The 15,781-nt window shown below is 37.3% G+C and overlaps 3 protein-coding genes across 3 annotated transcripts; all 3 read right to left on the bottom strand.

The window, feature by feature from the left end:
• Positions 1-109: 109 nt before the first annotated feature.
• Positions 110-2,311, bottom strand: LOC149616035 (sulfotransferase 1B1-like). The gene is made up of 2 exons (XM_089856139.1): positions 1,849-2,311; positions 110-891 (listed from the first exon to the last, which is right to left on the bottom strand). Exons 1-2 carry the CDS (start codon positions 2,309-2,311, stop codon positions 110-112), a joined length of 1,245 nt encoding a protein of 414 aa, XP_089712265.1.
• A 429-nt stretch (positions 2,312-2,740) lies between these two features.
• LOC149616034 (sulfotransferase 1B1-like) lies at positions 2,741-4,825 on the bottom strand. The gene is made up of 4 exons (XM_089856138.1): positions 4,360-4,825; positions 3,281-3,766; positions 3,110-3,183; positions 2,741-2,872 (listed from the first exon to the last, which is right to left on the bottom strand). Exons 1-4 carry the CDS (start codon positions 4,823-4,825, stop codon positions 2,741-2,743), a joined length of 1,158 nt encoding a protein of 385 aa, XP_089712264.1.
• A 2,297-nt stretch (positions 4,826-7,122) lies between these two features.
• LOC149616033 (uncharacterized) lies at positions 7,123-12,915 on the bottom strand. Its single transcript, XM_089856137.1, has 5 exons — positions 12,071-12,915; positions 10,704-11,186; positions 10,067-10,072; positions 8,564-9,091; positions 7,123-7,616 (listed from the first exon to the last, which is right to left on the bottom strand). The coding sequence occupies exons 1-5, from the start codon at positions 12,534-12,536 to the stop codon at positions 7,123-7,125; spliced, it is 1,977 nt and encodes a 658-aa protein (XP_089712263.1). The 5' UTR covers positions 12,537-12,915.
• Positions 12,916-15,781: the final 2,866 nt, after the last annotated feature.

The raw sequence follows: 15,781 nt of genomic DNA, 5'->3' as shown, positions 1-15,781 counted from the left end.
ATCAAATTCGCTAAGATTATATTCCTCAATTACCAGTACACAAAATACAAACACTAAATTCAGTTATATCTATAATGGTAATTCCGGTCAATATTTTCAGAACTAGGTGTTAAATACATCCAATTGACTTCCAGTAATGGTACATTTCAGTTCCTTTCAGTTTCTCATCAATCTTGGCGTCCATAACTTTACTTTGTTCGCTGGTAAATAAATTTATCCAATCTCCAACGATTCCTTTTCTTGAAAATTTGTAGGGTACTTCATCCTTTGATCCAAGTCTCGAAGCAATATCCAATAGCACACGACGAAATACATCGGATCCACCCTTTTTTCCTGTTTCGTCACTTTTAACAGTCGACAACATATCTTGTTCTGATGATTCTTTCATTTTCTTGAAACTACTTTGGTTTACCACCGAGTTCAATATACTTTGGTCTTTTACCATCTCCCCAAATTCAGGACCCATGAAATTGGCAATGTCCTTAATGGCTTGGACAGCATCTTCTTTAAGTTTTTCATAATACAAGAACAGCACGTTGGGGTCGTTCCGGTGCTCGTACCAGGATATTACGTGCTCAAAGTAATCGTTATAAATGACTTCCCCTTTAACGAAAAAATTTGAAGAAAAATTATTTTCGACAGTCGACAACATATCTTGTTCTGATGATTCTTTCATTTTCTTGAAACTACTTTGGTTTACCACCGAGTTCAATATACTTTGGTCTTTTACCATCTCCCCAAATTCAGGACCCATGAAATTGGCAATGTCCTTAATGGCTTGGACAGCATCTTCTTTAAGTTTTTCATAATACAAGAACAGCACGTTGGGGTCGTTCCGGTGCTCGTACCAGGATATTACGTGCTCAAAGTAATCGTTATAAATGACTTCCCCTTTAACGAAAAAATTTGAAGAAAAATTATTTTCAACCTATACTTATATATATCAAAGTCCTGATAATCAACGCCCAGCCCAAACCGCTTGCCCTAGAAGGCTGAAAAAATACAGGAACGTTACTCGTAAGAAGTAGGCGCGTACTATGAAAGATTTTCCAATCCGCCGCCACCTTTATAAATGGCGCCCAGAAATGTAAAAAAACTTCTCTATGCAACAAAGTCCGCGCGTTTCAACCGATTTCGCAAATATCTAGTACACTGGTTTCCTTTAACCTATAGACGGGCTGGATGGTCTTTTGGGTTCGACTTGTTGCCATCTTTTTAAATTTAAATTTAAAAACCCTTCTTTATGGAATAATGTCCGTATGAAACGTAATAAAAAATGTTCCGACGGGCTGGCGGGTATTGCCGAGTGCCTTCGCTCCTATGGTGCTACAAAAACATTAGTCATTAGTAAAATCTACCCATTCTTTACATCATTTTGATGGAAGTCCCTATTACACGCGAGCGACACCGCAGGTCACAGCTAGTATCTAATATAGGCGGAGACTTTCACGTTTTTATAAGAAATCTAAATACTTTGCCGCTACGCCACTAAAAGGGACTGATAATATACTTAATAAAGGCCATTAAATTAATTGTAGAAAAACCAACACAGACAGGAGGCCGCTCTCTAGGGTCATTTCCCAAGCGACAAGAGACAACGAGAGACGGAGGTTAGCCGACTCGCACTGCCTCTAGCGGTGCTTCTTGGTACGAGGAAAATAACCCAAGAAGGTGATTTCCTCGTCCCTGTGATGTTTGCTTCTGTTCTGGAATTAGTGCAATGGCATTATTAAGAAAAATAATGATGGTAGTATCAGGCATCTCTAAACCAATGCTAGCAAGTTGCTTGAACGAGGTATTAAGATAAGGAATTGAAATTGGAAGTGGATTTTTAGAACGGTATTTTACCTTTCATAAACAAGTCGAACAAAACTTGAAAATCACCGTCTTTGAAACCAAAAGCATCATTTCTTATGAAATGATACAACGAAGTTACACAATCCTTGGGATTTCGAACGATGATTATGTACTTGGCTTCTGGACACTTGGGTACTCTATTGTAATCATAATGCAATCGGTAACTTCTGGGAGAAGGTCTTTTCTCGAGATCTTCCAATCCAGTTTGTCCCAAAAAGGGGCAATCACTATAAAAGTCGTTACCCTTCACAGGTTCTCCTCTTCTAAGCAAGAGACCGATAATATGACTTAGCCAATTGTTGCCGCATTTCGGGTACCCCGTTACAATGATATCGCTGAGTTTTGGGCTCATCTTTTGGATTTCTATTTCCAAATCGGTAGGAAGGAAAGACGGTAATATTACACCGTTTACTTTCTTCGTGTCTGGAATGACTACACCGTTTACAAGAGGCATTTTAAAATACTTGTTGATTCGGACAAAGGCTTAACTATAATAAACTGGCTTTTCTAATGTTCGTTCGAAATTTCTTTGACCTGTGATAAGAAGTACTGTAGTTCATAAGATATATTCCATAAGTTTGCCACTGGTTACAAACTGGAGCTTGTCATGAAGTGAGTGAGGTAGGTCATAGATTCGAGGTAAAGCGAGGGAGGCCTGGTGAGGAACTGTTAAAGGGTTAGAACTGACGAAATAGGATTAGATGGACTTCAAAATTAACCGAGTGTACTCAATTCCAGCTTGTCGTTCTCGAACTAGCTCTCAGTAAGTGTCATGCATATGGAACATATCTTATAAACTTATGGAGGTGCTGATACAAACGTTGGAATTCTTATCTTGAATCTCTCTGCAAAATTTGAGACATAAATATTTATTCTAGTTTGATTAAGACGAGACATTTGATGATGTACGTGAAATATGAAAACTGATAAATGTTTCTTTTTTGGTTTTAAAGTCACCGACGCATAAACATTTTCTAGGCCACACGGAACCGCTATCCTTGGGTCCAAATTCACTCTTTAAGACGATGAGGGGGCTTCAAATATAAGGCATAAGATTTAACAATCATTTCTGTGCCACTGCCGATGGTGGTTACATGTGTGACTTACACCGTTGGCAATAAAACAATTTCTACAAACCCTACCTCTAGTCTGTGTCAAACTTATGAATCAGTGTCCCCAGTAAGATAATATTCCCAAAATAGAATAAAATTTGAATTTAACATTTACATTTAATAAGGTTTCAAAACATTACATGGAATAGTAAAGAGTCTAAGAAATTGATCAAAAATTCGCTGCTAAGATTACATTCGGAACATTCCTCATTTGCTAACATACAAACACCATAATGAATTATTCACATAAACTATAATATTATTATATAGCGTAATTCCGGTGAAAATTTCAAGAACTATGCACTAAATACAACCAATTAACTTCCAGTATTGGTAAATTTCAGTTCCTTTAAGTTTCTCATCAATCTTAGCGTCCATAACTTTGCTTTGTTCGCTGGCAAATATGTTTCTCCAATCTCCAACGACTCCTTTTCTCGATATCTTAAAGGGTACTTCTTCCTTTGATCCAAGTTTCGAAGCAATATCCAATAGTACACCACGATGTCCACTGGATTCACCCTGTTCCCTATTCCCTTCACTTCTTATAGTCGACAACATATCTTGCTCGGATGATTCTTTCATTTTCTTGAAACTACTTTGGTTAACCACCAAGTTCAATACACTTTCATCTTTTATCATCTCCCCAAATTCAGGACCCATGAAATTTGCAATGTCCTTTATGGCTTGGGTAACATCTTCTTTAACCTTTTCGTAATATAAGAACAGTACGTTGGGGTCGTTCCGGTGCTCGTACCAGGATATAACGTGCTCAAAATAATCGTTATACATGACATCTCCTATTAGAATAATTTTTTATTTCAATACCTCATATTTTTAATATTTACAAACTATATCTCGGCGTGACGGTTCCAAGTGTTAGATAGGTTTACTATAGCCGTACTTTTGAAGACATTATTGTAACCTCTTTACACCAAATGTAATCTTTGAAAGCTCAATTAGTAACATATTATGAAACTTTTGGAAAATTATATCAATTCGAACACAGAGCTGGATTATCCACTAGGTACTGTTGGCACCTGAATAGAGCCCTGGAGCTCAGGGGGTCCCCGATCGTCAGCCTTAAGCTCTCAGCTGTCATATCCCAGTAGGACCCGAACGCCTTGTGCCTAGGGGAACCCAAGGGTGTTGATCCGGCACTGTTTGTACAAGTACTACTTGAAATCAGTTAGCATAGAAATATGTTCAAATATTTTTTGTTCGCGTCCCGTGTTTGCACGAACCCAGAACCCATTGCAGTATTTATCTCAATATACTTATGTGTAGTGTTATAGTTACAAAATCTAAAATTTTCCAGAGACGTCACTCATCTTAACTAAATATTTATCATCCCCTAAGTCATAGGATTTACAATTTTAGATTAAATTTTTACCTTTCATGAACAAATCGAATAACACTTGAAAATCACCGTCTTTGAATCCAAATGCATCAGTTTTGAGTAAATGATACAGGGAAGTAAGACAATCCTTTGGATTTCTAATGATAATTATGTACTTGGCGCCCGGACACTTGGGTACTCGGTCGTAATTGTAATGCATTCGATAAAATCGAGGCGCAGGTAGCTGCTCGAGAATCTTTAAGTCCAGCGCTTGCACGAATGGGCAATCCATGAAGAAGTCGTCGCTGCTCTTTCTTGGTTCGCCTTTTCTCAACAAAAGGCTGATGATATTGGCTGTCCAGTTGTTGCCGCATCTCGGGTATCCGGTTAGAATTATGTCTCCAGGATTTGGGATCAAATTTTGGGCCTTCATTTCCAAATCGCTCGAAAGGAAAGACGGTATTATTACACCGTTAACTTTCTTCATATCGGGAATCATCTTACCACCGACAACGGACATTTTACTTTGTTTCAGTCTAAGCATAAATTACAAAGAAAATTATCTCTTTATGTTAGAAATATTAATGATTTTTTAATCAAAATTCTAATATATCTAATAGCGGCAATTGAGTAAAGCCAAGCTATACAATGTAATTTTTTAAGCAGGAATAGAGAACGTTTAGTAATTACTTCAATCTGTCTCATAGCCCAGTATAGAGCCCCTCCCTTCAACACGTAACGAAAATTTTAAATTATCTTTTGGCTCACTTAAACTACGTTTTCATGAAGTTGCTGACGGGGACGGCAAAAAATGCGTAATTCTTTTTTACCTCTGTCGCTATGAGCCGCCTCTTCTTTCATACCCCTCCGCCCCCGGGAAGGGGGTCCGGGACTTTGACGCGCACAAAAATTACCCTGTTTTCTATTCCTGCTTTTAAAATTGCATGGATCCCTGGCTATACTTTGTCTTTCTACCGTTGCTGTTAAATAAAATATGAATGAAAGAACGCAATTTGATTTCTAATTATATCAACCCGTCAAATAAATATGAAATCCGCCGCAGGTGTCAGATAAACCATTTCATATACAGCGAGGAAATCAAATGAACTAAAATAACTTTTATCACTACCATTTACTTATTTGCTATATTTTTTACCTCTACCTTTATCACGAAGAACCGAAAACTATGACTGCCTTAGTACGGATCCATGCAAATTCGTGCACTGAGCGCATTTTAATTTTGTAGTTGTTGAAATTCCGAAGCCAATTAATATCTCTTGCCAAATCCAATTAAACTTTCTAGCCAAAGTCCGCAGCTAATTAATCACTAACGTATAAAATAAAATGTCATTGTGGTTTCTGGTCTGATTTTATAGTAGTACAGACTAAATAGGAAGATGGACTGAAAAACTGAGTGTAGTCAAATCTCGCGTCGTTCTCGAACTAGCTCTCAGTAAGTGTCATGCATATGGAACTTATAAACTTATGGAAGTACTGATAGTAACGTAGGAATTTTTATCTTGAATCTCTCTGCAAAAATTGAGACATAAATATTTATTCTAATTCGATTAAGGCGAGATAGAGATGTGAAATTACCGTAATTTTTAAAAACAGTAATTTACCGGGTAAATTACCGATAAATTACCGGTAAATTACCGATTGAAATTTTGGGAAAACAAAAATTACCGTTCAGTTGGTAATTTTTGGTAATTTATATTTTCCTGTGCTTACAATGCATTACTTAAAACAAAGTTTAATTGTGAGCACTCTGACTCCTTTACACGTATTTGCGGCCTTTGCTACCAAGACGGCACCCGTGGCCTTTCTAATCTGATTTCTAATTAAAGATTTATTAAAAGACTAATTTCTGGCGCAACTTTGTAAGTACTGACTAGCGAATAGCGCCTGGTGAGTCATTTTGGAAGTAAACACAGAAATGATTGATCATTTAAGTGTAAAATGAACATTTAATGCGTACTAAAAATGTTTGGTAATTTACCACGGTAATTTACCGCCGTAATTTACCGGTAAATTACCATTGTAAAATTACGGTAAGATATAAAACGGTAATTTACGCGGTATTTGGTAAATTACCGGTAATTTACGGACGGTAAATTACCGACTCACATCTCTAAGGCGAGACATTTAATAATATATGTAATCTTGCAGAGGTTAACGGTAATAGTTAGTATAGGGCGCTGTCGGTTAGCTGTGGCATATGGGCTAGCCACCACCCCTCTATGCATTGTAACGGAACCCACCTGTAAATAAGCCACAGGCTTAGTGTGGAAATCCCTTCATAGACAAAGCTTAGATTATATTATTATTATTTTTATATTCCCTAAGAAAGAGTCACTTCATAGACAGTTTTGCAGTTTTATTCCCTCGGATTTCAGTTTGTATTACTCTAAACTCTTTCTAGGCTACACGAAGCCGCAATCCTTGGGCACAAATTTTCTCCTTAAGAGAAAACATTTAATCTATGGCAACAGGTTTAACAATCATGTCTTTGTCACTGCCCCACTGTTGGCAGCAAAAGAATTTTTATAAACCCTCCCTCTAGTCTGTGTCAAACTTATGAATCAGTGTCTATAGTACGAAAATATTCCAAAAATAGACAGAAATTTGGTTCTAATATGAACGACCTCTTTACATTTATTAAAGTTTCAAACCATTACATAGAATAATAGAAGAGTCTATGAAATGAATAAGAAAATACTTGTTAGCTAAGACTATATTCAAGCACCATATTGAATTATTGCCATAAACTATAATATTATAGAGTAAAATTTCGGTCAAAATTTCCAGAACAAAGCGCTAAATACAACCAATTGACTTCCAGTAATGATACATATCAGTTCCCTTAAGTTTCTCATCAATCTTAGCGTCCATAACTTTACTTTGTTCACTAGTAAATAAATTTCTCCAATCTCCAACGATTCCTTTTCTCGAAATCTTAAAAGGTACTTCTTCCTTCGATCCAAGTTTCGAAGAAATATCCAATAGAACACCACGATATCCACTGGATTCACATGGTTCCCCAAATCCTTCACTTCTTACAGTCGACAACATATCCTGATCGGATGATTCTTTCATTTTCTTGAAACTACTTAGGTTTACCACCGAGTTCAATATACTTTGGTCGTTTATCATCTCCCCAAATTCTGGACCCATGAAATTTGCAATGTCTTTTATGGCTTGGGCAGCATCTTCTTTAACTTTCTCGTAACATAAGAACAGTACGTTGGGGTCGTTCCGGTGCTCGTACCAGGACAAAATGTGTTCAAAGTAATCGTTGAACATGACTTCCCCTATTGGAGTAATTCCTTATATCAATATCTCACATTTTTAATATTTACTATTTACATCTTGGCGTAGGCCAGATAAGTCTCGCCTCTAGGTATTAGATCGTCGTACTTTTGAATACATTATTGTAGCCTAATTATACCAAATGTAAACTTTGAAAGCTCAATATTAGAAACATATTATGAAAATTTTGGAAATTTATATCAATTCCTTCAGTAAAGTGCTGAATTATCCACTAGGCACTGTAGGCACCCGAATAGGGCCCCGCAGCTCAGGGGGTCCCCGATCGTCAGCCTTAAACTCTCAGCTCTCATATCCCAGTGGGACCCGAACGCCTAGTGCCTAGGGGAACCCAAGGATGTTGATCCGGCCCTTCTTTAGCGACTATTTGAACCCAAAACCCGATGCAGTATTCATTGAAAATAGTACATATACCTATAGCCAGAAGTAAGATAAGGGACTAGAAGTATCGAGGTTACCAAATTCTTCACTTGGCGAAAGTGAATATTCTTGATAACCCACCAACAGTTGGCCCTCTGGTATAGGTTTTTGAATTTTCCCTCCAAAACGTGAGACGCTCGCGGAGGTAGACGGCCGAACTAGATTCAAGCGCCCGCGTCCGTGTTTCGCGGCTTTAGGTTGAGGGGAAGGGGGTAGGAAATTCTCTTGGAACTCGACCAATTTTTTCTCTCTAGTGTAGGGGCGCGATGGAAGCGGCATAAAATCCTCAAATTTGTTCACTAGTGCCAGGATCTATTACCAATGCTAGAGCACTTTACTTCTAGTCCCTTATCTTACTTCTGCTATAGCCAAGTAGTGGTATAGTTAAGAGTTAAAAGTTTTGGTACGACGTTACTCATTCGGACTAAACACTTAACATCCCTTAAGTCATAACTAGCCCAGATGCGAGAACACAAAGCTTCTGACCAAAAAATCTTAATTACATTTTTACCTTTCATGAACAAGTCGAACAAAACTTGAAATTCACCGTCTTTGAAACCAAAAGCATCATTTCTTATGAAATGATACAATGAAGTTAGACAATCCTTGGGATTTCGAACAATGATTATGTACTTCACTTCAGGACACTTGGGTACTCTGTTGTAATCATAATGAAATCGGTAACTTCTGGGAGGAGGTCTTTTCTCAAGATCATCGAATCCCGATATTAGCAGTAATGGACATTCACGATAAAAATATTGGTTGTTCTTCACTGGTTCACCTCTTCTAAGTAAGAGCCCGATAATATGAGCAAGCCAATTGTTTCCACATTTGGGGTACCCCGTTACAATGATATCGCCAGGTTTTGGGACCCAATTTTGGGCTTTTATTTCCAAATCGCTTGAAAGGCAAGACGGTAGTATTACACCGTTAATTTTCTTCGTGTCTGGAATGACTACACCTTTCACAAGAGGCATTTTAAAATACTTATTGATTCCGACTAACGCTGATGGGTAAATAACTGGTTCTTTCGCATTTTCTTTGGAAATATTCCAATGGTCACTGATAAGTCTGTTACCAAGGTTTGATGTTTAAAATTTATTACAAAGAAGAAATAACATCTTTTATCTCAGAATTTAAGAATATGAAGCGGTAAAGAATTTTTCTAGACATTTAAATAAACATGTAAGATATTCAAATTGAAAACTGATGACTGTTGCTTGGAAATCTATTAAGAAATCTTTTGTAGCTGTACCTGAAAAGATCGAAAAAAATCTTCTACGCTATTTATTGAACAAGGAAAAATATCTTTAATGTCAAATTCACTTGCGTATAATTATAATATGTTGATGTTTATATATTGACCTTCAACTAAAAACCCCCAAGCAATAAAGACAAGTTTTCATGCTTGCTATTTTTTTTCTCTCTCTCTCAAAAGCTAGTTGGGCAAGATTTTAAGCTACAGGGAAGTATTGTGCTATTAGAAACAAATTATCCAGAAATATAACTGAAATCTTCGTATATGTATTTAGCTAATATTTAAGCGAAAAGTTAAGATAACATAACAGCAAGAAGTGATACTAGTTTATTAGGGAAAAGGTCTAAGAAGCCCAAGTATTCGCGCGCCATAGTCCCAGTCCCCCTTTCAAAATACAAGGGGGGACGTAAAAGGAGGCCGGGCTATTTTGCCTCTCCTCAGTCGGAGAATACGTAATTTCCGTCATTCGCGTCGCGCTGACGTGGGTTTTCAAGAACCAATGAAATGGTGGTTGCAGTTTAGAGGCGGGGATTAACTCCGGACCTACGTTTGGACTGGAGATAAAGCTGGAAATGTGGTGAATTTATACCTTCACATTAATAAAATAGACATCACTTCTTGATAACATATAGTAGATATTATATATGGGATCCATGCTGTTTTTTAAATTCTAACTTTGTTAATTTAAATAAGAAAACCAGTTTCTTATTTAAATTAACAAAGTTTGATAACATAAAACATATCTTAAAAAATGACCTTCATCTAAATATAAAAGAAAAATTTTAGAAGAAAAAATGATCTCCAATGGCGGCACAATAGCTCTCGTTTTTAAGACTAATTAAATGCTATTTATATTGTAATAAGAGGTCTTTTTTCAATATTTTTTTCTTTTATATTTAGAAAAAGTCCGTTCTTTTAAGGTATAATCAGAAGTGAGATGAGACTAGAAGTACTGAGCTAACCAAATTATTCACTCGGCGAAAGTGAATATTCTTGATAACACACCAACGGTTGGCCCTCTAGTAGCGATTTCTGAGTTTTCCCTCCAAAACGTGAGACGCTCGCGGTGGTAGACGGCCGAACTAGATTCAAGCACCCGCGTCCGTGTTTCGCCGCTTTAGGTTGAGGGGAAGGGGGTAAGAAATTTTTTTAGAACTCGACCAACTTTTTTCTCTCTACGTAGGCGCGATTGAAGCGGCGTAAAATCCTCAAATTTGTTCACTAATGCCAGGATCTATTACCAATAATAGAGCCCTTCACTTCTAGTCTCATCTCACTTCTGGTATAATGTTATGTTACCGGAATTTTTCTAACGAGTAATTAAAACAATTATTTAAAAAAAGAGGTTCTTAAATCGTTTATAGACAAACTGTTTAAAAACAGAACTAAATACAATCGATTGATTTCCAATACTGGTACATTTCAGTTCCCTTCAGCTTTTCCTCAATAATTTCATCCATAAATTTACTTTGTTCAAGAGAAAACAAGTTTCTCCAATCACCAACTATTCCCTTTCTAGTAAATTTAAACGGTGCGTCGCCATTTGATCCTTTTGAAGCAGCCTCCTTTATTACACTGTGTAACAGAACAGAGCCGATTGGTGTCTCCTTCTCGTCGCTTTGCATGATGGACAACATATTATGATTGGTAGTAGAATGCATGCTTTCGAAACTACTCCGTTTCAATATGGAATTCAATACTTTGTTGTCCTTAATGATTTCCCCGAATTCAGGCCCCATGAAGGTAGCGATGTCCTGAATAGCCTTAACTGGATCTTCTTTAACTTTTTCGTAATACAAGAACAGTACGTTGGGGTCGTTCCGTCGCTCGTACCAGGATATAACGTGCTCAAAATAATCGTTGTATGTCACTTCCCCTTGAAAAAAATCATTCAAGGCTTTAGAATATTTTCCAAGTAGCGTTCCGCTTTCACATTTATTTATGATGATATTGCCTTTCAATACAAATAATTAAAAACAGGGATAGATTTAATTTTGAAAGTAGGAATGGAGAACGGTTAGTATTTACTTCAGTCCGACTCATACCCCAGTATAGAGCCTCTCCCTCCAACACGTAACGATAATTTTAAATTATCATATTGGCTCACTTAAACTACGTTTTGATGACGTTGCTGACGGGGATGGCGAAAAATACGTAATTCCATTTTACCTCTGTCGCTATGACCAGCCTCTTCTTTCATACCCCTCCGTTCCGGGGAAAGGGGTCCGGGACTTTGACGCACGCCCAGATTACTCTGTTCTCCATTCCTACTTCTAAAATTAAATCTATCCCTGTTGAAATAAAAATTTTCCCAAAAATTCTTTCTCGGAAATAAATCTACATCTAAAAGAAGTCAGAAGTCTTGCATGGACGTCACTCCTAAGCAGTGAACTTGCACTACGAAAGATTCCGCCGCCATATTTTAAAATGGCGGCCCGAAAAGTAAAATAACCTTAAAAATAACATCCGAGTTTCAACCGATTTTGCTAATATTTAGTATACTGGTTTATTATGTCCTATAAACGGGCCTTGTGGCTTTTGGGCTTCAATTTTCTGTCATCTTTAATGGCATCGCCTGTTGTCACCCCTAGCGGGAGAGTGCCGAAACCTTTCGAATCATAGATCACATTATGGCTATGGTTTTAGTCGAAAATTTTTTAATATTGGACGTGAAGTGGCGATGCCCTAAAAGAACCACGCGCCACCCGTATCTCCAGTTCATCTGTGTTAAATGGTCTTAGGAATGACTTAAACATTTACCTTTCAGAAACAAATCTAACAAGACTTGAAAATCACCATCTCGGAAATCAAATACGTCAGATTTGATGAAATGGTACAGAGAAGTTAGACAATCCTTTGGATTTCTAATGATAATTATGTACTTGGCACCGGGGCACTTGGGCACTCGATCGTAATTGTAATGCATTCGGTAACATCGAGGCGCAGGTAGTTGCTGCAGTATATCCAATCCCACCGCTTGAACAAATGGACAATCCATGAAGAAATCTTCGCTGTTCTTGCTTGGTTCGCCTTTTCTCAACAAGAGGCTGATTATATTGGCTATCCAATTGTTGCCGCATTTAGGGTACCCGGTTAGAATGATGTCCCCGGGATTTGGGATCATTTCCTGAATACTTATTTCCAAATCATTTGAAATGAACGACGGTATTATTACACCGTTAACTTTCTTCGAGTCGGGAATTAGTTTACCACCAACAACAGGCATTTTGCCTTGATTCAGTCTAAACTTGAACTAGAAAGAAATTCACTTTTCGTACTGTAGATATGTCAATTTTATGCCAAAAAAAGCGGTTTGAGGTTCACCGTTTTTAAACGGCCAGTTATACCTATCCAAGGAACTGAACTAAAAAAACTAGTTTTCAGATTCCATTAGTTCGGTTTTTTACACCCCTATTTCGAAGCACCATAAGTTCATATGATATGTTCCATAAGTTTGCCACAGGTTACTGATATCTTGTCATGAGGTGACTTTGGTCATAGATTCTCGTAAAGCGACTATTGGTGAGGCGCTGTCAAGGCATAGTACAGACTAAATAGGGAAGATGGACTGCAACGCTAACCGAGTGTAGTAAATTCTCGCGTCGTTCTAGCTCGAACTATCACTCAGTTAAGTCTCTAGGTAGTGTCATACCAGGGATAGGTGTAATTTTAGAAGTAGGAATGGAGAACAGAGTAATGTGGGCGCGCATCAAAGTCCCGGACCCCCCTTCCACGGGGCGGAGGGGTATGAAAGAAGAGGCGGGTCATAGCGACAGAGGTAGAAGATAATTACGTATATTTCACCGTCCCCGTCAGCAACGTCATCAAAACGTAGTTTAATTGAGCCAATAAGATAACTTAAAATTTTCGTTACGTGTTGGAGGGAGGGGCTCTATACTGAGCTCTGAGTCGGACTGAAGTAAATACTAACCGCTCTCCATTCCTTCTTCAAAAGTTACAACTATACCTGGTCATACTTATGGAACATATCTTATAAACTTGTGAAAATATTAATGGTTCTATTGAAGTGTAATTCTTCAGAACGTTTTACGAGGCATGGAGGCACATTAGTAAAGCCAATGTGGCTCGAAAATTTATATCTATTAGGAAACACCATATAGTTATATATTAATTACACAGTCAAATGTTTCCTTGTGTGAAAACAGCCTCAGGTGTTCAATAATGATGAGAAAAAACACTTAATTTATTTCTTATATGAGATATGTGCCCAGTTTAAGAATTTCACCTTAAAAACAAACAGGGCATAATTCAATTGGCATTTTCATTCGTGGTTTTCGGTTAACTTCTTAAACTTTAAATTTTACAAAGAAAGTTACCTTCATTCGCATATACATGTAAATGTATTATAAATATATACTAGGCATATCTGGGTAGATTTTATTGATGGCTGGTGAGATAACACCGATAAAGGGACCGTCCATAAACTACGTCACGCAAAAAATGGCATTTTCTGACCCCCCCGTCCCCCCTGATCACACTTTGTCACGTTTTCTAAGACCCCTCCCCTGAAAACCACGTCACATTTCTTTAACCCCCCCCCCAACGGACTATTATTTGTCTTAATTTACCCATTTAATTTGATTAATTTAAAAAGAGATTCTTTCTTCTTTTCCACTTAGAAATTTTTTGCTCGACTTGAAAGTCAAAGTTCATTTCCGCTTTTAGCTTTTATGAATATCGTTTGCCACTGATTGAGCTTTAGAACTATGTGCTTTTTTATAACCATCTAAAATATTTAGTTAAAGGGGCACACTTAAGAGTTTTCAACATTGTCACTTGAAAACCTAGGCTAATCGAGCTTGGGATTCAGATTTTAAAAATATGCGAAAAAAACGAAACCATTTAAATCGGATGGAGGATCCGATTCTTCCTCGCTAATGCTAGTGGCGAATATACAGTGACATTAGAGAGTTTAAGCTGACACTACATTTAACAGTCCTTATGCGTACGTGTAGTTAGTTCTGCAGAGAACGGGTCTCTTAATTTTAAATGCGCTGTTTAAATTGGCTACACGTACGACTAGGTGATCATTTCTTACAATTTCTACTATTTAGGCAATGGTGGAAAAAAAGTTTTGTTAAATTATTGTAGAGGTCGTTCTCACGGTGGACTTTGAAGCGTTGTGTTTTCTCTTCTATAACAAAAGGGTCAAGCGACCTTTTACTGACTTCGTAATAAAATTATTTTCAAATGTGACGTCACAAATCGAAGGACCCCTCCCTCCCCCCTCGTCACGGACCGTCACAAACTTACAAACCCCCTCCCCCCCATAAGAGTGTGACGTAGTTTATGGACGGTCCCAAAGCAGCCAATCAGCTGAAATATTTGATTAACAAATAGTTAAAATAAAATAACAAACTCGTTCAATAATATAATACAACCGTAAGCTCATAAGATATGTTCCATAAGTTTGTCACTGGTTACTGAGAGCTTGTCATGAAACGTCATAGATTCTGGTGAGGCGCTGTCAAAGGCTCAGTACAGATTAAATAGGAAAATGGACTGCAAAACCCAGTGTGGTCAATTCTAGTTTGTCGTTCTCGAACTAGCTCTCAGCAAGTCTGACGAATTACGAAGTAAAGGTAGTGTCATACTTATGGAACATATCTTTTAAACTTATGATATAGCCTTATTACTCGATGTTATAACAGTTGATTTAATTCGATGTCGAGCTTACACGGTTGGGTCGAAAGGTAATTATAGGGAATGAGGACCATAACTTTATTCTAGTAAAAATGTAAAATATTATTGTTTCACCAAAAACTTTGATCGCATTTTAATGGTTTGATCGCATTTTACAAAAAATGCGATCAAACCATTAAAATTGTGCAAAGTAACCTAAAGAAATCCACATTCAATGATATGCCATTTATTTTTAATCGGGAAAAGACTTGTCGTAACTTCAAGAACTTGCATAAGAAACACTGATAAAGAACACAAAAATACGCTTTAATTATCATCGTTTAGAGACGCGAGTTACTTTGTGATATTATACCAAATCTACTTCAATTTGCAAAGGAAAATTCCAAGAAGGAAATATAAATTTAACCAAGGTCTTAAGAAGAATCATAAGTATATGTTCCATAAGTTTCACACTACCTATACTTCGTAATGCTAGACATAATGAGAGCTAGTGCGAGAACTGACTACACCCGGTTTTGCAGTCCATCTAATCCTAAGCCTTTGACAGCGCCTCACCAGGCCTCCCTTGCTTTACCCTGAATCTATGACCTACTTCACTTCATTATAAGCTCCAGTTTGTATAACAAGTGACAAACTTATGATGAACATATCTCATGAACTTATGGAAGAATATAATAGAAATACCAAAGTAATGTTCCTCTTTTCAATTCTTCCAAAGCTCATGTTTTGTCACGTACTTCTTGGTTAAAGTTCAGATAAATATATATTCATTCACGATTCAAACTAGCTTCGTTAGTAAATAAAATT

Source organism: Phalangium opilio, unplaced genomic scaffold (genome assembly GCF_054372755.1).
Source record: "Phalangium opilio isolate 3A_F unplaced genomic scaffold, DU_Popi_V2 ptg000217l_1, whole genome shotgun sequence".
Taxonomy (NCBI): Eukaryota; Metazoa; Arthropoda; class Arachnida; order Opiliones; family Phalangiidae; genus Phalangium; species Phalangium opilio.
This window is presented reverse-complemented; position numbering and strand designations above follow the sequence as displayed.